Source organism: Lepidochelys kempii, chromosome 26 (assembly GCF_965140265.1).
Source record: "Lepidochelys kempii isolate rLepKem1 chromosome 26, rLepKem1.hap2, whole genome shotgun sequence".
Taxonomy (NCBI): domain Eukaryota; kingdom Metazoa; phylum Chordata; order Testudines; family Cheloniidae; genus Lepidochelys; species Lepidochelys kempii.
In genome coordinates this window covers 5,593,796-5,615,866 of record NC_133281.1, presented here as the reverse complement: position 1 = coordinate 5,615,866, position 22,071 = coordinate 5,593,796, and the positions used below count along the sequence as shown (strand labels likewise).

At 49.8% G+C, this 22,071-nt stretch overlaps 2 protein-coding genes across 7 annotated transcripts in view; one reads left to right on the top strand and one right to left on the bottom strand.

Annotated features, from left to right (window-relative positions):
• NUDT18 (nudix hydrolase 18) overlaps positions 1-17,194 on the top strand; it is a 26,624-nt gene extending 9,430 nt beyond the window's left edge. Inside the window, exons 5-8 of one of the 4 annotated variants that reach the window (XR_012156329.1) lie at positions 39-219; positions 13,685-13,820; positions 14,965-15,175; positions 16,428-17,194. The gene's annotated coding sequence lies outside the window, so the exon portion shown is untranslated. Of the gene's footprint in view, positions 1-38; positions 2,514-13,684; positions 13,821-14,964; positions 15,176-16,427 lie in introns of those variants that run through there. The other 3 variants (XR_012156328.1, XR_012156330.1, XM_073325367.1) reach the window with 3 other exon arrangements.
• FHIP2B (FHF complex subunit HOOK interacting protein 2B) lies at positions 2,910-22,071 on the bottom strand. 3 transcript variants are annotated; one of them, XM_073325364.1, is made up of 17 exons: positions 21,957-22,071; positions 20,706-20,784; positions 18,403-18,572; positions 16,001-16,105; positions 15,342-15,464; positions 14,083-14,316; positions 13,702-13,898; positions 12,933-13,041; positions 11,467-11,543; positions 9,883-10,078; positions 8,960-9,129; positions 8,740-8,877; positions 7,803-7,893; positions 7,304-7,447; positions 6,416-6,556; positions 6,060-6,160; positions 2,910-5,678 (listed from the first exon to the last, which is right to left on the bottom strand). In XM_073325364.1, the coding sequence occupies exons 1-17, from the start codon at positions 21,999-22,001 to the stop codon at positions 5,573-5,575; spliced, it is 2,226 nt and encodes a 741-aa protein (XP_073181465.1). In that variant the 5' UTR covers positions 22,002-22,071; the 3' UTR covers positions 2,910-5,572. The 3 variants fall into 3 exon arrangements, with proteins under 3 accessions (XP_073181465.1, XP_073181466.1, XP_073181467.1); XM_073325365.1 differs by having other exon boundaries at positions 20,706-20,781; XM_073325366.1 differs by lacking the exon at positions 6,416-6,556.

Genomic DNA, 22,071 nt, shown 5'->3' with positions numbered 1-22,071 from the left:
TGATGCTTAAATATTGCCTTCTCGCTCTTCTCCCACAGGGTCTCATTGAAGCTTGGATTCAGAGACCTTTCCCTGGGCATAGGACACGCCTCACCCCGTTACGGCCATTGGCTGTCCCCACGCAGCCATCCCGAGGATGATGCATGGCTTCACCGCAGGGCACGTCCTACTCAGCCGCTGCCAACCACAGACCCATTTCCCCAGCATGGTTATGGAAGGGTGAGTGGAACCCCCTCACTACATCCAGCGGAGGGGGGCACGCAGCACCACGATGGGGGGATGACTTTTCGGGACTTGACCTGACGTGACCTTTGGGCAGACTGCAGCTCCTAAAGCTGAAGTTCCAGCGTCCGGGGCTCTTCCCTTTCATGGTACCGCATGTCCTCAACGCGGGATGCAGAGAGCCGGCCAAGGCAGCTTGTTTACAGCTGGAGCTTGGAAATAAAAAGGGCCGTTTCTCTGTAGTGTTGAATGTTGTTCCTTGCTGGGATTAAAGCAGGGCTGTGTTTGGAAGCATAATGCAAAGTTTATTAGACATGGCAAATGTGCTGTGGAGAATGAGTCAGTCAGGCCCGCTGGGCTCGGTTGGAAGGCAGCAGTACATTCCTGTTCCTTTTGCTCCCTGCTCTGGGGATGGGGCTAAGAACAAGGTGCCCTCTCATGCAAAGTACTTTATGTACAGCCAAGCCTCATACCCCAGGAAGGCTGATAGCATTCCCATGTTAGGTTGGGGAAACTAAGGCACAAAGAAGGAAGTGACTTGCTTAAACCTCACACAGCTGGTCAGTGGCAGTACTGGGAATAAAACTCAGGAGTTCCACCTCTTGGTCCTGAGTGTGTCTGCTAGGACGTGGATGGAGCCTGAAGTTTGCTGGACTCTGTAGAGCTTTTAGCTTCACAGCTGGGCAAGCTGCTCTCATTTTTTATAGGGAACCAGAGACCTCCCTCTGCTGCATGGCCTGAAAGGGGGTTGGACTGTCACAGTTCATGTGAAATGAGGCGCTATGGGAGGTGGGAGCAGCCCTGTGCAGGAGCAAATGTGCCAGCAGCTCTATGGTCAACTTGAGGTTTTGCTCAGAACCGTGATGTACATGTCTTTGTAAAGCATGTGCCCATCTTGAGAGAAGCCCTCATGCCACAGGGGATGGCAGGTTCTGCTGGTCTCCAAAACATGCCTTGAAAGCCATGGCCCTGGTTCCACTTACTGCCTGAGCCCTGCTGAGGCACTGAGAACTGCACTCTGCCTAGCAACGTAGGAGTGGTTAGCTTTCTCACCCCAAACTCCCATTCAGCTGCAGAAAGCACAGGGCCTTCCAGCTGCCTTAGCAGTTCCACAGGGGAGGGCTAGAGAGAGACTGAGCATGCCCCAGCCAGTGCCTGTGATCCGTGTGCTGCTGCTAGGCCATGAGTTTCTCTGCCATTGCAGGGGGATGCTTCCTCCTTTTCCATTGTACACCAGAGCTGGGCAAAGCAATTGGTTCAGTTCACTGCCACCTCTGACAAACTGTTTCAGGTTGAACCAAAAATTAAGGTTTTTTTTGATGAAATTGAAAAGTTGGAAATAAAGCCAATGGGGGGGGCTGGATGAAACATTTTTATTTTTGAGCATTTATCATTTTTAATTAAATTAATGGAAATTTTGAAAATGAAAAGTTGTTTCAAATTAAAATGTTTTAAAATTCCCCCAAACTTTGAAAGGTTTTTCAACTGAAACAATTGGGTGAAATCAACACATTCACTGAATCCTGCATTTTTTTTTTTCCCCCAACAAAAAAAAGTCCTGCTTGAAAGATTTTGCCCAGCTCTCCTCCAGAGGGTCATTCCTGGGCAGGCGAATGCATTTCTCCTCCTCCGGTGCTGTTCTTGAGTCCCTTCCAGTGGTGTTTACTGTGAAATTTCTGAGCAAGTAGCTTCACTGACCCAGAGTTTTGTGCCTGATGCCAATATTCATATTAAGCCTGAAAGCTAAACAACGTGTTGAGAATGCTAGGGAAGGCGAATGAGCATCAGAGGACTCTGGAATGGATAACTGGGTAGGATGGCTGCTTTTCAAAGGGAAATCACTGTGATTGGGAGCTGCTGGCTCAGTCAGCACCCTTGAAAACCAGGTCACAGAGGTAGGTGTCTGCATATGAAGGTAGGTTCCCTGTTTCCAAAAATCTCAGTTGCTGTGTTCCAGATGCAACTCCAATTGGACTCCATTCCCAAGTTGAGAGGGAAATGGGCTGCCATGTAAAGTATGCAGGCCGAGGCACCCAGCGATGTGTGGGTGTCCAGTCTGAGCCATGTTAGAGGGGCCTGATTGGCCCTTCAAGGGGTGTGGGTGCCCCAAGTCACTGGTCCACTCTGCAAATCTTAGCTATAGGCCCTTTCAGGTTGGAATCTGCCCTGCTCTTTAATACATGTATCTCTCATTAAAATCAGGCCAAGCCCCACCTATACTCAGTATAGGGTCTGCGTGTGCTACTGCCACCCGATTCTGCACTCTAACCTTGCGCCAGGGATTCACATTCTCCCCTGCGCCCCCCCCCCCTTTTTTTTTTTTACAGCAGTTGTTTAAACCTGTCTTGCCCAAAGCAGGGAGGCTGCTTTGGGGGTCAGTCAGCAACAACAAAATGTGTAGTGGCAGTATCCCCCCTATGTACCACAAAAGAGTGCGTCTGCCCCGTGCTTACATGTGTTTGTATTTCAGCCCTGCTACAGGCCAGGAAGCGTTTTAATGTAAGGACCGTAATACGCTTCCACGGGTGGGTAAGTACTAGCACTGTTTTACAGAGAGGGAAATGGAGGACAGAGGCAGAGCTGTGAATAGAAGCCAGCTAGCTCGTTAAAAAGATATGGTGCAGCTGGAAAAGAATGTTCTGTAATTGTGCTAGGAGAGGTTTGTAAAGGGAAAAGGAGCCCAATGATTCAAGTTTATCAAGACATCACTTTATTGCCACAGGAAGAGTTAAGTTACTTGTACATATGTACAGACAAACGGCACACATTTTACGGTTGGTTGTGTTACACACCATACGTTTAAAAGTGCATAGTTCTGAAAAGGTGGTACTGTAACATTTGCCAGTTCATTGTACCCACTTACCACATGCAGCTGCCATAAATATAACACCAAAACCCAGATTTACCAAGCAGCCAGCTCTACACACCTTTGTGCATGGTTGATAAGAGGCAAAACAAGACAAAAAGCCCCTCTGTAGATAATTCTTATAGCATATTTGGCTGTACTGCATCACTTAATGTCTTTGAAGGCCAATGATCTCCTGATTTTCTAGGACAAACAGCTTTTTCTGTTAGGCTCTATCAGGCAAGGAACTGTCTTCCTCAATAACATTAAATAGTGCCCCTAAGCAGCCATCCTGCACTTAATACCAATGTCAAGAACCCAGTTGGGGTGAGATTTGCCAGGCTTACAAGCTGCCCCGACAACATGTTATTAATCAGATGTATTATGGTAGTGCCTAGGGATCAACCAAGAGTGGGGCCCCATTGTACTAGGCACTGCCCAAATACAGTAATTTGTATCTACTCTGGTTGGCTGACAGCTCTAGTTACCAGAGACCTTTTGCTGCATTGTAATGAAGTGTTTGTTACATTCCAAAGTGCACAAAGGGAGATGCTGGATTCTGCAGGGTGTGTGAATATCTATCAATAGAGACACAGCCCTGTTAAATGGCATAGTATTGCTGGTATAAAAAGACTATTGCTAACTTCATTCCCATAGCACGTTATAAATTCATCCTTGCTACCCAGGAAAGCAGTGGGCGAGATCCTCAGCTGGTGTAGGTCTATGAAGCCTGACATCAGGTAAGAATCTGGCCCATTATAGGGAAACACCGGGGAAATGTGAGAACTCAGCTGATGCTGGGCTCCAGCCCTCTTGGCTTCTCAAGGGGCTGTTCTCCAGGATCTGTGAGGGAAGCCTCCTGCTCTCTAGAGGTAGGTCTGAGTTTCCTTTCACAACGGGGCAGGTTGCTTTGCAAAGCTTTGCTTCACTTTCAGTCCTGCTGAACTAAAGCAAAGCGCCTTCCCACCTCCAGGAAGACAGGGCAGAGCTGCACCTGTCTGAGGGCTGCTGTCCCATTTTCTGATCAGCCAGAGCCGAGGCGCTGTAAGTGTGATGGAACGCAGCGCTGCCTCCAAAGGTTTGCTGAGGACAAGGAGCAACCTGTCATGTCTCGGCTGCCTGGCAGACCCACAGTGGCTCTTGTCAGACCATATGGAAAGCATCAACTGGAGCCAGTTCAAAGTCAGAATGAACTTTTCCTCCAGGGCCCCTGTCGCTATCGAGCAAGAGCATCAGACTAAATGAAAGCTTGTTTAACAAAGCCCCCTGACAGCAGCGCATAGGGCCCAGTGGGACTCGTCTGTCACACAGCCACATTAATCCTGCCTGCCTTGCTTTGCTCAGGATCCCCAAACATGTGAAAACCAATGGAGTAAGCCTCAGGACCTGTCTGGGAGGTAGGTCCAGTCACTTCTTTATCCCTCTCTTACAGCTGGGGTTGGGAACATGCTTTTTACCCCAAAACAACCCAGCATCCCTTTTGGACTGCAGGGGAAGAGGGAAGGTCTGGGAGCGAGGCTGGCCACTCACCCAGCAAGGTGTTGTAAGTGCCATGGCTGGAGTCTGACTGCAGGCTTCCAGGTCCAGCAAAGCACCAGCTGGAGACATTGCACTTTGATTAAAGGCCTGAAGAAGAGTCTTATGATCACCCTGCTAGGAAAGCTGGGGTTGGCTCCCTTGTCTGTCCCTGTGTTCATTACATGGAGGAGGCTGGATGGATTCCACCTGGGAATCTACCCTTCCAGAAACAAGGCCAGTAGGCCTCTGTAGTGGGGTGATTTAGCACCCACTTTTGCAATGTGCTGGACCCTTCCTTCACCTACAGTTACCAAGAAGTCTATTCTGGGCCCACTGCCAGGACACCAGAAGGGTGCACTCCTACTGTAATGGGCCCTATGTAGATCTCTGTTCCACAGGGCTTTAGACACTGCCCTGATCTCTTTCCCTCGTGCTAGCCCTAGGCACTTGGAAGAGGAGCTATAAAAATCTTGCAGCATGGATTGTGGGTGCTGATCACTCTGATCCTAAGAGGCAGAAGATAGAAATGGTGGAGGGCTCTCAATGCACCTAGTCGTGCTTTCCCAGCCAGCTTTGAGAGTTGAACACTGAGCATGTTCTTTCCACCAATGACTTGAGCAAACCATTGGTTTTGGAAGGTAGGAAGCAGAGTCCCTTTCCCCCAGAAAGAGAAGCGTCAAACCTGAGTGAGATGTTGAGGCTGTCTCAAGGAGTTGCCCTCTGTTGTGATGCTGCAGAGTCCTGGTTCCCTGCTGCTCTGTGAAGAGGGGCTGGTTGATAGTTTGAGTGTGGTAAGCTGTGTGCAGGGGGGAGTCAGATGTTCTCTGGAGGCCAGTGATACAGGAAGGTCTCTGCTAAGGCGGATGGGGAGTGGTGCTACCTTCCCTCGAGCCATGGAGCACTAATCTCCCCCTTCCAGCAGTGCCTGCTGGCATTGCACTTGGATCTTCTCTCCAGGAAGCAGGTGAGGAGAGCCGGAGGCTAGGCTCATGCAGGGCCCTCGGGGGGGAACTTCACAAAGGCAATAGCTGCCAGTTCCTTACAAAACTCCTCCAGCACCACCACTCCCTGGAAGAGGGTCATGTGATCCATCCTACAAGGGAACCAAAGCAAATGCTGAGTGCTCTGCACAGGTGGGAGAAGCTAGCTCCCTTGCCTGGAGAGCAGAATGTTCCACCACCCCATGCAGAAGGGGAAGGGTGGGAGCCAGTGCCCCAGCCCATCTCATGTCTATCCCAGAAAGCTTAGCACAAGCACAGGGTAGGAGTGTTACCAAAAAACCCTGAGACTGCTCGTACTTAGTTCCCTGCCAACCAAATGTATCAAGCACACTGGAGTGGGGCCCTGTGCTGAGATGAGGGGAGTTTCCTTGGCATTAGAGGGCTATCATATCCCTGAGGCTTAATGTCTGCTAAGACAGATTACGCTGCAGGGCACCAGTTGATGGTACCCCAAGACAAATACAAGCACTTACTGCTCTTCAGGGACCAGCCCCATTAACTGTCTCCGGACCAGCAGCAGCTTGGCTGAGAACTGAGACACCCGCTGGATTCTCTGCATCAGATCTCCAATCACCTAAGGAGGAGGTGAGAATTAGCTCCCTGCAGGTGGAGAGGTGCCCCCACAGCTCTGGGTTCAGAGCATTCCATACATACATCCTTTCCCTGAGTCCAGGACTCTACTCTAGACCCACTCAGCCTAGAGGTGTTGGCAGCTTCACGCAAGGGTGAGGGGCTTATTTTTGCAGTTATCTCCCTCCCCCCACGTTCCACACTAACATCTACATGAACCTCTATGCCCCATCAAGGACTTGGCATGGGGAGAAGTTACCCTGATGAGTACAGAGAAGAGTGTCCTGCAGCCAGGAGCGAGGTTCAGGTAGGGGTCCAGGAGGTATTCATGGAGGTGTGGGTGCGGGAAGAGGGCCAGGCGGGACAGCACTGATGTCATTTGTAGGTTCAGTCCGTAGGGCTGCAGAACATAGACAAAATATGAGATTGCTCCCTTGAAGGACCTTCCCAGAGGCAGTGGTTCTCAAACTTTTGTATTGGTGACCTCTTTCCCACAGCAAGCCTATGAGTGTGACCTCCCCCCCCCATAAATTAAAACCATTTTTTTATATGTTTAACACTATTATAAATGCTGGAGGTGAAGCAGGGTTTGGGGTGGAGGCTGCCAGCTGGCAACCTCATGTCTCCCTCATTCATTTAGAAATAGGAAAATAAGAGCCTGAAACTATCTTCCAGTGAGGCAGATCTCTGGTATTACAGGAGCACCCACAAACCCTAATCAGGATCAGGGCCTACTCCAAAGAGCTTACAGTCTAATTTGATGGTGACCGGTGCTCCTGGGGGCAGCTATCTGCTTTTGCAGGTCACCGGCAGGGTCACAGAAGTCACAGGAACCAAGGTCTACAAAGCTGAACACATCTCTCCCTGCTGAGGCTCAGCTTCAATTCAATAGTTGCATTTCCCCATCGACTTGGCCGAAGCCTGGGGGGCGGAAATGGGGAGGATCAAGGATCGCAGTCCTGTGTTGTGGTCACTAGCTGATACCTTTGTATCCTACAGAATGGCTAGATGCTCACTGGTTACCCCACAGAGGAAGCCCTGCCTCCAGCAGAGTACAGCAGAGAGTGCTGGCACTCCAGCTCCTAGCGAGGACAGGCTAGGACTAAGATTTCCTGGGCTCAAAACAAGGCTGCAGTTTTCACTTTACCTGATCCAGGATCCGTGTCATACGGTCAAACAGCACCTTCAGGAAGTGGCCCTCATAAAATGCTGCTTGTGGGTCACAGGGCTCCAGAGGTTTTGGTGCCTGAGGCCAGTGCCATGAGGATATGTTAGCGGAGCATTCCTGAAACTGACACAAGCAGCATGAAGAAGGACAAAGTGCTCTCTGAAATTCTGAGCAGACTTCAAATGTGTTCTTAACTCTAAAACTAGGCTGGGTGTGGGAGGCAGACACAGGTGCTCTGGCAATAGAGCTGGGACTGTTAAAGATCAAAGGCATTATATCTCCACTTAGAATGGGACAGGGAATCCCAGGCTGAGAGGGAAAAGAAAGACTTTGAAACCCTACTGGCCACCCTGTCTGAGCAGTGTGTATGCCAGGTCGAGGGCAAAGTGAGTGCTGTGTGTGGCAGGTAGAATAGTCCTGATGGGGGGTGGGAACAGCAGAGAATTTAGGGGGCACGGGGCCCCCATCAATGACCTACCAGCCTTAAGGCATCGTGCACATAGGTGTCATATCCTGCCTCCTCCAGGTAGGAGGAGGTCTTTGCTTCATCAGGAACAAGGCCCAGGAAGCTGAAAGAGAGAAGCCAACAGGAGCTGGTACTCAATGCAAATCTCTCCCTAGGCTGATGTTGCCCAGGCCTGGGGCGGGGCAAGTGCAGCAGATGCAGAATGTGCCTGGCCTACTAGGACTGATATCCCAGCTCCTAATGTGGTCTCCCCAATAAGGCACTCAGCCTGTGCCTTACAGCAGGCACCAGCAAACCCCGTGTTACTGCTGGTCCTGAAGCTACCCAGCCGCAGGCTAGGTAAGATGTTCCGAGCTTTCTAGAAGGGCTGGATAGCCAATGCCTATTAGCTTTAGGCTAGTGAAAGCTCTGGGGCTGGTCTCCTGGTAACAATGTACCAGAAAAACACTGTCTGTAGATGGGATGCCCAACAACGAGCATGTGTGGGGTCTTCCTTTGCAGTTCAAAGTAATAGCCCAATTTATGTGAGCCAGAGGGTTGGATGGGGCCCGTCATGGCTACCAATATGGGAAAGGGTCTAGCCTGTTATGGAAGGCTTCTGGGTAGGGCAGGATGCAAGCTGACCAAAACTCAGGGAGTTGGGTTTTTCAGAAGTTTGGATATTTTTGAACTTGCTTTCATTCCAAACAGCAAAATAAGGTGTTCCTGAAATTAACTACCAGACCTCCCAGCCCAGGCATGTTCCCTGGAGCAGGGAGCCTACCAGTCCACAGAGCCCTTGCTGGAGCAGGGGCTCCCAGAGCTGCTGTGGAATTGCACTGAGTTCTTCTCTACCTTGCCCTTCATGCATCTGGGTTCCCCAAAGCCACGAGCTAGCCTGTGGAGGGGAGGCAAAGAGACAAATATGTGCTGGACAATCATTCGTGATTCTTAGCTCACGCAGCCCTACCTGAGAACAATTTCATTCACGTCTGTCTTCTCATTAGGCCTGGCAGGCCCCCGGGGGGAGGATGGCATTGGCTTTTTACATGTCCGGAAGCCTATACCTGGAAATTCGTCAGTGAAATAGGGATCTTCCTCCAGCTCCCTGCAAGGCCAGGAACAAGCGTTACATTGCAGCCCCAGCTTGTGCCCATCTGGTTCTGCGCTTCCCACTTCTGTCCACTTACAGTGTGTCCTCGCAATGGTCCTGCTCATGGGTGCTCCGCTCCTCCTGCCCTGGCTGGCTGCGCAGGATGTAGCTCCGCTCCTCCAGGTTTCTCAGCACAAGGCTGTACACAATGTGCTCATGGGGTTTCCGGAGCAGCTCCTCAAACAGCCTCAGGGTAGCGAGGCTGATCTACAGGGACAGAACCAGGGGTCAGTTGTGGGATCGTTCTTTAAAACTCCCCTGAAAAGCATTCACCACTAAAACGTAGCCACCACTACCATTCTATCCCAGCACGGCCATCTCAGATCATAATCCCTTCCAGGGTTGATACATGGAGTTCCCATGCAGTTAGCTGGGGGAGGGTCTTTCAGAGGAGACCTTAAAAACAAGGGATCCTGTCTGCTGGGTGAGGACATTAAAGATTTCATAGCATGGCTGACAGGAGTTTGCCCCAGCATTCTACTGTTGTACAGCATGCAATGTGCAGGGGCGCTGCACCCCAGAGGTGGCTGCATTCCACGGGTGCAGTAAATCCAGAGTGTTTGAAGTGGTTTGGGATCTTTCTAGATGAGAGATACTGATATTAATATCAGTTATTAATATCCGAAAGCCATCACACGGCAACACTGCCTGACTGCTCAGGGCCAAGAGTGAAAAATCCTGTATCTGAAAAACTGCCTGGGGAATTTAAGGAGACCGAATACAATAACCTGGCCTGGAACTAAGGCAGAACACCTCAACTCCTTCCCAGGTGCCACAGCATCACTAATGATCTCAAGGGAGCAGGGCCTTAGGTCTGGACATGGTCCCCCCTTGAAATTCCAAGAGGGAGTTTAGCTAATGAGAGCCAAGTCTGGGGTCCCACAGGAAAGGGAAAAGGAGGGGAGGGGGAGAACCATGGGAGGCTGCGGGTGGCAGCTCTGCATGCAGACACAGCCTCACCTCATCAGACAGGTGGTTGCAGTGCTCTATCAGCTGAAAGCGTAGGAGGTGCTGCTGTGCAGAGTCAGTGATGGCTTCTGGCTGCCTCTCTGTGCCCAGCAGGAATGTCACCAGTTCCCGGAGCAGGGCAGGAGCACTAATCTGCCTCACCATGGCTGTCAGCATTGCAGTAGAGGTGAGGATGCCAAGTTCAGACCTGTCAAATAATGGCAGAGGGAAAGTAATTACTGCTGCTTATCTCCATGCAGCTGCTCGGAGCACACATGCAGCACAGTGAACTGTGCGCTCTAAAGAGAACATCTCCACCCAAGAACCTCTAGGGACTTTACAAATAAAGCTCTATACCCTGCCCCGTGGTGGGCCAGTAGCACTGTCCCCATTGATGGATGGGGAGACCGAGGCATGAAGACAGGAAATGACAGAGCTGGGAACAGAACCCAGGACTCCGCGCTTTGCTCAGACCTAAGATGTCACTGCCTCTGGGACACTAAGAGCAATGTGAAAATAATGCAGAGTGATATCTGGAAAGCCACCTACTCCAGCTCACAAGGAGAAAGTCTCTCTTTAGAACTATGCATGGGCAACTGCAGCAGATGGAGGGCATATGAAGAGGTCAAGGAAATATCAAAGCCAGAGGCTAGACTGGGCAGTTCAAGTGTAATGAGTGTATGCAGGGACAGAAAAGAGTCCAAAATAATACCGAAGGCCTGGAAATGCAGAGCCAAGTGTGAAACTCCATCTTATCAGGGGCCAGCTCTGCTCCTGCCTGTGGAGGACCCTGAGCAGCGCACCAGCTCTATGAGCTGGAGGAAAAGGCTTAGAACCAACCACTGGCCTCAGCACTTCCCTCTCTTAGCGTGGACAAAATAAGGCACATCGCTTCAAATGACAGCTAAAGGCATTAGAAAACTGTGCCAAAAACACTCCCTGCGACAGAGGAGATCTGATTCTTCCCTAAATCCATTTTATTTTACACCCGCACGCTCAGATGTTCCTGGCTTTCCCTCTATTGAACTTTCTCTGCTTCCCAGACTCAAATTCCCCAGCTTGCAGACAAGGTTAGAATCCCGCCAGTGGAATGTTCCATTATGCCGGCAGGCGTTTGGCTTTTACACTAAAGTGTAAGAAGAGGATTTTTTTTTTAAAAGACAGACTAACTTCCACAAAAGTTTGAAAGGGATGCACATGGCTGGGGAGCTGCCTCCTCGCGGGAGTGCTATGCACCCCTCTGATCTACCACACCTGCCATCCCAGGATCACAAAGAACTTTTCCAATGGGAATTATTTAAGCCTCACAAGCCAGAATGCAGCATGAACTCCATTCTACAGATGGGGAAACTGAGGCACCAAAGCAGTGACTCGTTTAACACCAGCTGCTGCCATAGCCAGAAACCGAACCCAGAGGTCCAGACTCCCCAATCCCTACTTTCACCACAAGACTAACCCACTTCCCTCCCCCTCATGCCTGGTGTGGGTGCCAGACCAGCTCAGCCTCACACCATGGACATCCCCCCAAACCCAGTTTACACAGGAAGCTGGTGAACAGCCAGTTGGCCCCTCAGCCTGTGTGACACATGTACTCACATCTGCAAGAGCTGTGGCTGCAGAATCCCCTGGAAGAGCTTTTCACCAATGGCCTCTGTTACAGCATCTGCAACTACCTGATGGTCACAAATTAAGAGTCAGTAATGAGCTACCAGTTGCCTGATATTCCCACGACTCCCCTAGTTCCTTCCTGCATGACAAGAGCAGAGACTCGGGGGGTGGGATATCTCACTGGTTTGAGCATTGGCCTGCTAAACCCAGGGTTGTGAGTTCAATCCTTGAGGGGGCCATTTAGGGATCTGGGCAAAAATTGGGGATTGGTCCTGCTTTGAGCAGGGGGTTGGACTAGATGACCTCCTGAGGTCCCTTCCAATCCTGATATTCTATGAATCTATGACTCTGCTGCTCCTTAAAGTTTCTCTCAGCATGGTGGGGACTGACATACATGGGGAGCGACTGCCACGTCACTCCTTGGTCAGGGCTGACACATGCCGTGTGGTTCTTGCACACACAGAGACTCTGGAGCCAAGTGACCCAGGCACTCCTATTAAAGGAAAGCATTTCCTGGTAGCTAGAAGATGGAGACAGAACATGCTGGGGTCTTCTTAAATGGGTTCAACCACAAACCACTAGACTGGGGTCATGCAGGAAGGCTCCCACTTTTTAACATGTCCCCATATGGACAAAATAATCCTGTTGTGACCTTAGCAAATACATGTTGTTATCTTGCAGCTGTGTGTGGCAATGATGCATCACGGTGATTCTATGAATCACGGTGATTTTCACAATATCACACAAGGGTTGCAATGTCATCGTACTCTGATGCAGTTTCACAGAGATCTTCAGCTGTGTGGCAAGCTGGACTCTCAGACAGGCCTGATGAAATTGAGGCTGTCCTAACATTTAAGAACACGTGGCAAACCCAAAATCCAAGCCACAAAAGCCAGGATGTAATAGTCCAGGAGCCACTGAAGTTGGTGGATCTCAAAAAGGCACCATAGGTTGTCTTCTCCAAGGAGAATTTTAGCCATAAGTCAAGACAAGACACAGTTTGGTTCCCAAAGGCCCATCTACCATCACATCCATGGCTCATAAGTCCATTAGTAGTGGCCTAATGAGGCTGTCTACCAAATACAGGAAGAAAACAGGTGGCCTGGCCTGAGTTCTAGCAGAGATATGAGTGAGGCTGCCTTATGCTGCAGCAGTCTAACTCCACTGCCAGCAGCTCATCTGGTAAAGGGCACAAAATGTTTAGCTGTAGGTGGGACAAGTGTAACTCAGCCAGTTTCCAATCCACTCTTGTAAATCAGTGGCTCTTTGGAGGTGCCTAAAACTGCATCTAAGGTTGGGCTAAAACTTCCAGTTAGGATTCCTTAAATATCAGGCTTCCCACATATGTAAATGTGTATTTGTCTCTTGAGAGAGACTTGCACCCTCTGGGGCAGAGGAGATGGGAATGCTCGTCTAAGACAATAAGCAATGGGGAGGAGTCACTTATTTCTTACCGGGTGGGCCTCTCTCATGAGGTGATCACAGTAATCTAACCAGCTAAAGAAAGCATCCAGGCTCCCCTTTCCTGGGAAGGAGGCCTCATCGGCAGAGTTATTCTGCAACCTGCAAAGAGATCAAAGGGGGTGAAGGACATTGTAGGAATCAACTCCAAAGCATCATCCAAGGGCTACAGTATGTTGGGGGGGGGGAGGGAGGCCTCCTCTCTGGAGTGACAGCAGTAAAGGAAGCTGCTGGTTCTCTCAACATCCTCACTTGGCCCATACAGCATAGAACACCAGAGATGGAAAACACCCGAGAGAGCAACAAGGCCAGCAGCTCTCATCTGGGGTCATGACTCACCAGGGGTGGTGGTGGTGACCACCCTGCTCTTCCCATATTGCTAAGTGGGAAGGGGGTCCCTGTAGGGAAGAGGTGGAGGACCTCTGCTAGACTGTACCCCCTGAGCCAGGGCAGACACCACACTGTCGCTATTCTCCAAGAACTTACCCAGCTTGAGCCATCCCATAGTCCCCCTTGGAGATGATACCACAGCCTAGCAAGCCTCACTATGTACCCATCCTGCGAGGTGCTCAATCCTGCCAAGGTCCAGGGGAGCTTGGGTGCAGCCCCTGCAGAACAGATCTCACTCGTCTTCTCTGGGCCCAATACTTCCAGGGAGAAGCCCAGGAGTGAAAGCTGGTAGGGTCATTCCCTTGTGGTGAGGCTGGGAATGGATTTACCCCAGGCTCTCATTATCTTCCTACAGACCCATCAACGTCCTACCTCCAGCTGACTCTCTCTAGGGAGAGGATATCTGCAGGATCGGCTGAAGTAGGGACGGCACTGTACAGGTCACAGAGGTGATCAGTCACCAGACAGCACAGGGCGCTGTTCTGTACCAGGTACGTGGCAGCTGCCTGCTGAGCGACACTCATGAGAAGCAGCAGGTTTTCCTGAGCTTTTAGTGCAATCCTGCTCTTCTGCCAGAGCGAGAGAGAGAAAGAGAGAGAGAGAGAGAGGGGTCACCCCAGCAGCAACCCCGTCTATTCCCCTCCCCAGCTCACGGGTGAACGGAACACCAAGGTTGACGCCCCACTGACAGGCAGGATCATTCCCTACTCGCTGCCTGGCACCCCTCTGCTGTCCCCTGCCCCATTTCGGTACCTGGCTCTTGCACAAGTTGATTAAGGAAGTGATCAGATTGTTTTCCTTTCTCAGAGGGGAGGAGCTGGAGACAGAATTCTTTGGTTTTCCTGCCAGGCTAGCGCAGGGTGCATCACCCACAGAGCTCTCTCTGTCTGGCTCAGGAGATGCAGTCAGGGCCCCGTTGGTAGCCAAGCTCTCATCCTGGCTGCTGCCAGCATCTCCCTGTGGGCTCCCAGTTAGAAGATTCTTGCCCTTGAGAAGAAAGAAACAGGAGAGAGAGAGAGCAGTTAGCACCATTGCAATAGTGCTTCCAGCATTGACACAAATGGGACTGATCCCAGGTACAGACAGCGAATACTAAGAAAGCTAGATAGGTGCAATATGTACCCGAACATACCTAGATATGTATATACTGCAAAAACACCTAGAAATGCTCAGCTAACCAGATACTAAAACAACACAGCACGTTTTAACGGAGGATCTCAAAACCCTTTGCAAACATTAATCTTCACAACTCCCTGATGTGCTGTAGGGAAGTAAATATTATCCCCATTTCACAGATGGGGGAGCTCAGAGAGGTGAAGAGATATGTTTAAGGTCACACAGCAGGTCAGGGGTGGTGCTAAGGAGAGAGTCCAGGAATCCCAGATCCTAGTCCTCCGCTCTAAACTGCCTGATCAATGACTCTGGAAAATGAAGCCTTTAGTCACAGAACAGGTACAGCAGTGACAAAGCAAGCTTCACACATCCCATCAAGCCATCTGGGAGAGATGCATCCCCCTTCTCCGCCCCCTGCACCAGGGAAAGGGGTGCCGAGCCTCCATGTCCCCTGGTCTCTTTGTTAAGACTACCAATCAAGGGGCCAATTAGTGGCAACCACAATGGCTATTTTCGTGGCAGGAACATCAGCTCACTGGGAACTGGACTGAGATTGACTCGCTTCACCCAGGGCCCCCCAAACAGCTGTCAAATGGAAACAATCCAGGTCACCACCAGCACTGGATTAGACATTTTTCCTAATTTTAAAGAAGCCAGCAAGATTTCAGCTGTGGAGGAGCTCAGCATCATCACTGGGCATGCAGCACCGGGGCAATGTCCGTGATATATGGAGGTGAGATTTGTCTGCGTGCTACCCTGTGGAAATCCCATTATTCAGACAATCGTGCAATCATTCCCTAGCAGGTCAGCCCATTGGTCCCTGAAGCCTGCCTCCAGCAGTGGCCAATACCTTGCTGTAAGGAAGAAATGGCATGCAGGTGCCAATGAGGGCTTCTTACCTCCAGAATGTACGTGAGCAGAGCAGGATCCTGCTTGATCTTTGCACACAGAACAGCAGCAAACTGTACTTCTTCCTTCTCACTAGCAGAGCCTAGCGCATCACTGCCGAACTGAAGGAGCTTCTGTGGAAGGACACAGGGCTTGGTCAGCCTTCACAGTAATAAAAGAGGGGGTAGAACTGAGCTTAAACAGTGCTGAAAGGGGTTTGCTGGCATTGGGGATGGGCATTCTTCCCTCCTCACTAGAGGCTGTTGGGCACACTCCCCAGGAATATGTGCCCATATCAGTCATACAGACACTGATATACAAAAGAGCAGGCAATAGCCCACATTGTGGCAAAGTAATATTCAAGCAAAGTATTCATCATTGCCCTGAACCCTGTATAGTGATTTACACCACTATCAATTGGGTATCAGAATGGTCATATTTTATACCCACTCTGCACTGGTGTACATTGCACCAGGTGCATGCACTGGGGAACTGAGCCCTCCATGGGGTTTACGTTAACATCATTGCTCATCAGAAACGTAGGCCATCAGACCACTAAGTGAGGAAAGGTAGGACGAGCGCTGCAAGGAGCACACTTTACATTGCCTGCAGTAAGACAGCTCAGAAAGCAGCTATGACAAGCCAAAGAGAAAGCAGAAGCCACGCTCACCTGAACAGGTCTATGCACATTCAGATAGTGCAACAGTGGATGCTGCACCTGTCCCAGGACTCTGCTGAAGAAGAGGAACACCTGCTGCCTCATGCCTGGAGGATACTGAGAGCAAGGAGAGAGAGAGAGAGAAGTAAATTGTCAGTTAAGTAACATTCCCCTTCAGTGCCACAGGAAACATGATACAAAGTGTCTGAGCCAATCCTTATGCCACAGATAGATAGCGAATGCATGGAACATGACAGAGGTAAGAGCTGCAAACATCTAGCCATACGCACCCTATATACTGCAGCTAATGCAGAAGACTAAAACTCCACAAGGGTATTCAAGTTTACATGGGCAGGGAAATTCCAAGAACAGAGGGTTTTGAAGCTCTTGGAGAACAAGATTTAGTTTATTATTGATTTTATCTCTTTTCTATTATCAGATAATCTGGTACAGCTACACTGTCCCTGCTTCTGGCAACCATGAAGAAAGTGTGAGAGAAACAAACTGGAGTCCAGCTGAACTGTGAGAAAATTAAAGGGAATCCTCTGGCATAACGTTAAGACAAACACTTAGGTTTTATTTACAAATAGGTTTTCCCAAAGGCAGTGTGAATACACGTTTTCACAACCCAAATGTAAGCAAAAACTGGTTTGGTTTAGGAAATAAATATTTCCCTTCAGCACTGGTAAAAACCATTTGAGCACTGAAAAACAGACTAGAAACGGCAGTGAAAATGACCAGACTTAGATCACTATCCCAGCTCAGCTCAATGCATAAAAATACCCTAAATAATGCTTTGCCCTTCCAATGTACATTTTAAGGCTCTCATAGTGTTTCACAAACATTATTAATTGATTTATATTGCTTAATGAACTTCACTTGAATAAATTAAGCTTCTCAGCTGCCCTATGGTGAAAAAAATCAATTAGATTATTTTTTCATTTTCAAAAGGTTTGTTGTTATTCATCATTCCTACAACATGATGAAATGGAAAAAACAAGCAAGAATGAATCATCGTAGAGATAAAGGGTAGACAGTACTGAGTGTAACTGATTTTTATAAACAAAGCTGTAGCTCACAAAAGCTTATGCTCAAATAAATTGGTTAGTCTCTAAGGTGCCACAAGTACTCCTTTTCTTTTTGAGAATACAGACTAACACGGCTGCTACTCTGAAACCTGACAATAAAGACTAATATTTCCAGTTACTGTTTCCTTGTTTTCGTGTTTGGAAAAAAAAAAGAAGATCATTTATAGCACAATAAGCCAAGTTATTATGAGTAACACAGGCTAGTATGGTTATAATTTTTAGCTTTTGATATTTACTCTGATAAAGCCCTTTTAAAAACACTTCTTTCCTGCAAATCAAAGGATTGATCCTGCAACCCTCAGTCATGGAGCACAAGACTACTCACCTGAGTAAACACTGCTCACATCAGCAAAGGTTGTAGCATACGGAGAAAATTTTCAAAAAGTGCCTAAGTGGTTTAGGAGCCCAAGTCCCATTTCCAAAAGTGAAGCAGGTGCTTAGGGAGCCTACGGGTATGTCTACACAACAAGTGCTGCAGCTACGTCACTGTCACGCTTAGTGCAGACACTTGCTACAATGCCAGAAACACAGAAGTAAATCCAACCCCGCGAGAGGCAGTAGCTAGGTGATCAGAAAAATTCTTCAGCCTAATGGTGTCTTACCGAAGTCTTTGAAGGCTGTGAATTTTTCACACCACTAAGCGATGTCGCAAGGTTGACTTAAGTTTTAGATGCAGACCAAGCCTTGGGTTAGATCTTCACTAGAATCACTGCAGCTTAGCCGCAGTAACACTTCAGTGTGGACACTGACTACAGCAATGAGAGTCATTCTCCCATCGCTGTAGTTAATTCACCTCCCCAAAAAGCAGTGGCTAGGTCAATAGAAAAATTCTTCCATCAACCTAGTGCTGTCCACTCTGGGGGTTAACTACATCACTCAAGGGTGTGGATTTTTCACACCCCTGAGCAACGTTGCTAGGTCAACCTAACTTTTTAGTGAAGACCTGGCCTTAGTCTCACTGAAAGTCAATGGGATTTAGGCTCCTAAGGTGCTGTCTAGTCTAGAATTTGAAAGGCGTTATCTAACGTATATTAACTGTGTAGTGCAGACAAGGCCATGTTCCTAACAGGCTGCTTACACCTTCCAAATCCTAGTCTAGCCTAAGTGGCTTCTGACACTGGGACTTCAGACTCCTAAATCACAGATATGCTTTGAAAAATTTTACCCTGGTCTCAGTTCCTTAAAATTATACCTCTTTGCTGTGAACAAGTCAGACTTTATAGTCACTGAAATCAACTAAAAACACAGTTCCACCACTAGGGCAATGAGTGGTGTTTGTCTTGGGCTTGTGCATGGCTGACCGGGGGAGGAACACAGTGTACACACCTCTGCTTTTCCCAGAGTGCTGAGGGTCTCCAAGATTTTGTGCTGCAGCAGGTATTCCAAACAAGGCCCTGTCTCCCCGGCTGGATGCTGCTTCTCCTCATACACCAGGATGTCCAGCATCTGTTTCAGGCGCCAGGGGATATCGGTCTCCTTGACTGGGGTGTTTTCATCTAAAGAGAAGGCATATACAAATCCCAATCAAAACAGGCTACATGCTTGGTAAAACAGGCATTAAGGCTTTAGCTCCATTTGACTATCAAACTTACACAGGCCCTTCCAACCCAAAGCATCTTCACATACACTCCCCCTCCCGTAACTCTGAGATGGAATGTGGCAGCTCTTTTAATAGTGCACAGCATATCCTGAAACTGACATGGCTACAACAACACAGCAATGCTATAATAGTTTGGGACAGGAAGTGAATAGCAAGCATATCCAACAGAAGCTGGTCAGAATGTAATTACCTACAAAGCAATTTAGTCAAGACCCTGGAGCCAACACCCTTACACTTGTAAAAGCATCATGGGATTATTAAATCCACAAGCGGCCAGGACTTCAGTTTTACGTCTCAGCTATAAACCAGCACTTCTGTGCTGGGGAACTGGTTTGTTACTGCGTCAGTGTGAAGTTGTGAGTTCAGGGATATGCCCAAACAGATCAGTTTGCAGGACTAGGGCCATAGCTCAAAAGAGCTGATGAGATCAGAGCCTGGAGCAGCACAGTCACAGGCCTTACACTAACCAAGACCCAAATGAAACATAAAGACTAAGAAAAAAATCCGGTAAAGCTAACGCTTTACTCATAATTCCTACTGCAGGCATCAGGTCCCGGGGCACTGTTCCACACCACACAGGAGTGCCCTTTTTAGAAAGATTTTCTCTACATTCTAAGACACACTGGAAGACTCCAAAATGGTGAATTTAAAACCTTCCCCTCCCTGTAACAGAAGAACAAGTGGGTGTTTTCTTTTCGGGGACTGGTAGAATCCAGAGGAAGTTAACAAAAGCAAATTTTTAAAAAATCCTCATGCCTCTCAATTGGAGATCTTTTGTAAACTAAGTTTGAACTTTGGGGAAACGTTAATAGGTATAAATCCATACACACACCAAAAAACCCAAAACAATTAATTTCATCCCAGACCTATGTATTTAAAAAAAAAAAAATCTGAAAATTCTATTTTGCAGAGGTGACTTTAAAACATATCCTCCCAGCCCCTCCCCTTTGGCTTCCAAGCTGTAATTTTCACTTTGATATTGATCTCTGCAGCACCCCAAGCAATTAGGACGCTGGTTTAAAAATTATTATCCCTAGAATAGAGCCCTTGATGGACAAGCCAAGAACAAAGGTCAACATTTCTCAGACTTGGGAGTCTAAGGTTAAGCTCATAAATCCATATTTAGGTATTTAAATAAAGTTAGGGGCCTAAGGCCTTCTCAACACACCACAACTGTACCAGAATAACCATGCCTCTAAGCGTACAGCAGTACAACTCCCTCTAGTGTGGATGCAGTTACACTAGTATGGACTAAGCTATACTGGGATAAGCACTTTATGCCAGTGTACCTGTATGCGCTGTTAGGGCTGCAGCAGTGTAGAATATCAGTTACAAAAAAAACCTAGTACAAAATCTCTGTGTAGATCAGACCCAATTTAATATCAAGTATAAGAAACATTGGCCATAGCATTTAGTGCAGGAGCAGTCCAGCCATTCTCAAAATGTTGGGAGAGCATCTCTGAGCAACAGAGACTGATTATTGTAAGGCTCTGGCCCAGAGTATCAGATATCTACAAATACCCAGGGACGCGACCTCACAGCCCTCATGGTGGGAAGAAGCAATACCTGTGTGCCATATATAGAACAGCGGGTAGACATTTTAAGGTTGCAGGCAACATTTCTCCTGATAGGGTTTTTATGGGCTATTCAGCAGGCCTTTCATTATCACTCACTGGAACGTCCTGCACTGACCCCAGGAAGAGGATGATGGAGACATTAACATTTTGCTCTACTCTTGGGCCAAGGCTCTCAAAGCATTTTGTACATGTTAATGAATTAACCCCAACGAACACCCAGCTCCTTGCCCATGTATATCTCATTGTCTCCCCTTTACAGCGAGGGAAACTGAGGCAACACAGAGTTAAAAGGATTTCTCCAAACTCTCACAGTGCATCAACTTGGAGAGCTGAGAAGACAACCCCCAAGTCCTAACTTGCAAACTCCCCGCCCTAAAAGTGAGGCAACGCTCCTTCCCAGAGCTGGGAATAGAACCCAGGAGCCCGGACTCCCAGCCTCGCCCACCACCTACCTGTGGTCTCTAGGTAGTAGTGAGTGAGCCCTTTCCAGTGCTCGGTGAATGCCTCCAGCAGGTCAATGCTGGGCTCCTGCTGCAGAGAGGAGGGTGCGGGCGTCAGCAAATCGGGAGAGCCCTTTGTTCATATCTACCCACGGGCCCGGGTCACAGGAGAGTCTCCCTACTTCAGACCCTCCCCCCATCCTCTTAGCATCCTGCTCCCTGGGAACCCGCGTCCCAAAAGACATGGGGGTCAGGAGAGGAGACCCCAAAGCAATGTGCCATAGGGCCCCTCTCCCGACCCTGAACCCCATATCCCCTGGGACATCCTTGCCCCAAGCCCCCAGTTCCCCCCCTCCCCAGAGCACCAATCTCCTGAACCCAATAGCATCTTGGGCCCCAACCAGGGTACCCTGTAGCATGCCCCCAGCCCTAGTTCCCTGTGGCCTCATCTCCTGACACCCGATGACACCCTTGGGGGCCCAACTCAGATCCTATTTCTAGGTTCTTGGGTGACCCCCGAGTCCCCTTGGCTGCCCCATCTCAGGACCCCAGTGACACCTGGGGGGGTCGATCCTGGGTGCCCCCCCCAAGTACCTTGGCCCCGGGAGTTGCCCTCCAGCCCCAATTCTCTAGGCTCCCCCCATCCCCTGACCCTCAACGACACCTGGGGGATCAATCCCGGGCACCCCCCAACCCTGACCCCAGGAGGCGCCAGCTCCCTGGGAGCCCTCCCCCCATCTCCTGACCCTGACACCTTGGGGGGGGTCAATCCCAGGCGCCCCCCAACCCTGACCCCAGGAGGTGGCCCCCACAGCCCCCTGGGAGCCCCCCCCATCTCCTGACACCTGGGGGGGTCAATCCTGGGTGTCCCCCAACCCTGACCCCAGGAGGCGGCCACCCCCAGCTCCCTGGGAGCCCCCCCATCTCCTGACACCTGGGGGGGGTCAATCCTGGGTGTCCCCCAACCCTGACCCCAGGAGATGGCCCCCCCAGCCCCTCCCATCTCCTGACACCTGGGGGGGGGGTCAATCCTGGATGTCCCCCAACTCTGACCCTAGGAGGCGGCCCCCCCCATCTCCCTGGGAGCCCCCCATCTCCTGACACCTGGGGGGGGGGTCAATCCTGGGTGTCCCCCAACCCTGACCCCAGGAGGCGGCCCCCCCCAGCTCCCTGGGAGACCCCCCATCTCCTGACCCCAACCGAACCCCACTCCCCGCCGCCCCCCCCCCGCGCTAGCCGCAGCGCGCCCGGCCCGGCCCCCACCGTCTCCACCGCCCGCTGCAGGAAGGCGCCCAGGCGGCTGAACATGGCGGCGCCGGCCCGGCCCGCCGGGGGATCCCGGCCCGAGCAGGCGGAAGCGCGGACCCGGCGGCCTGTG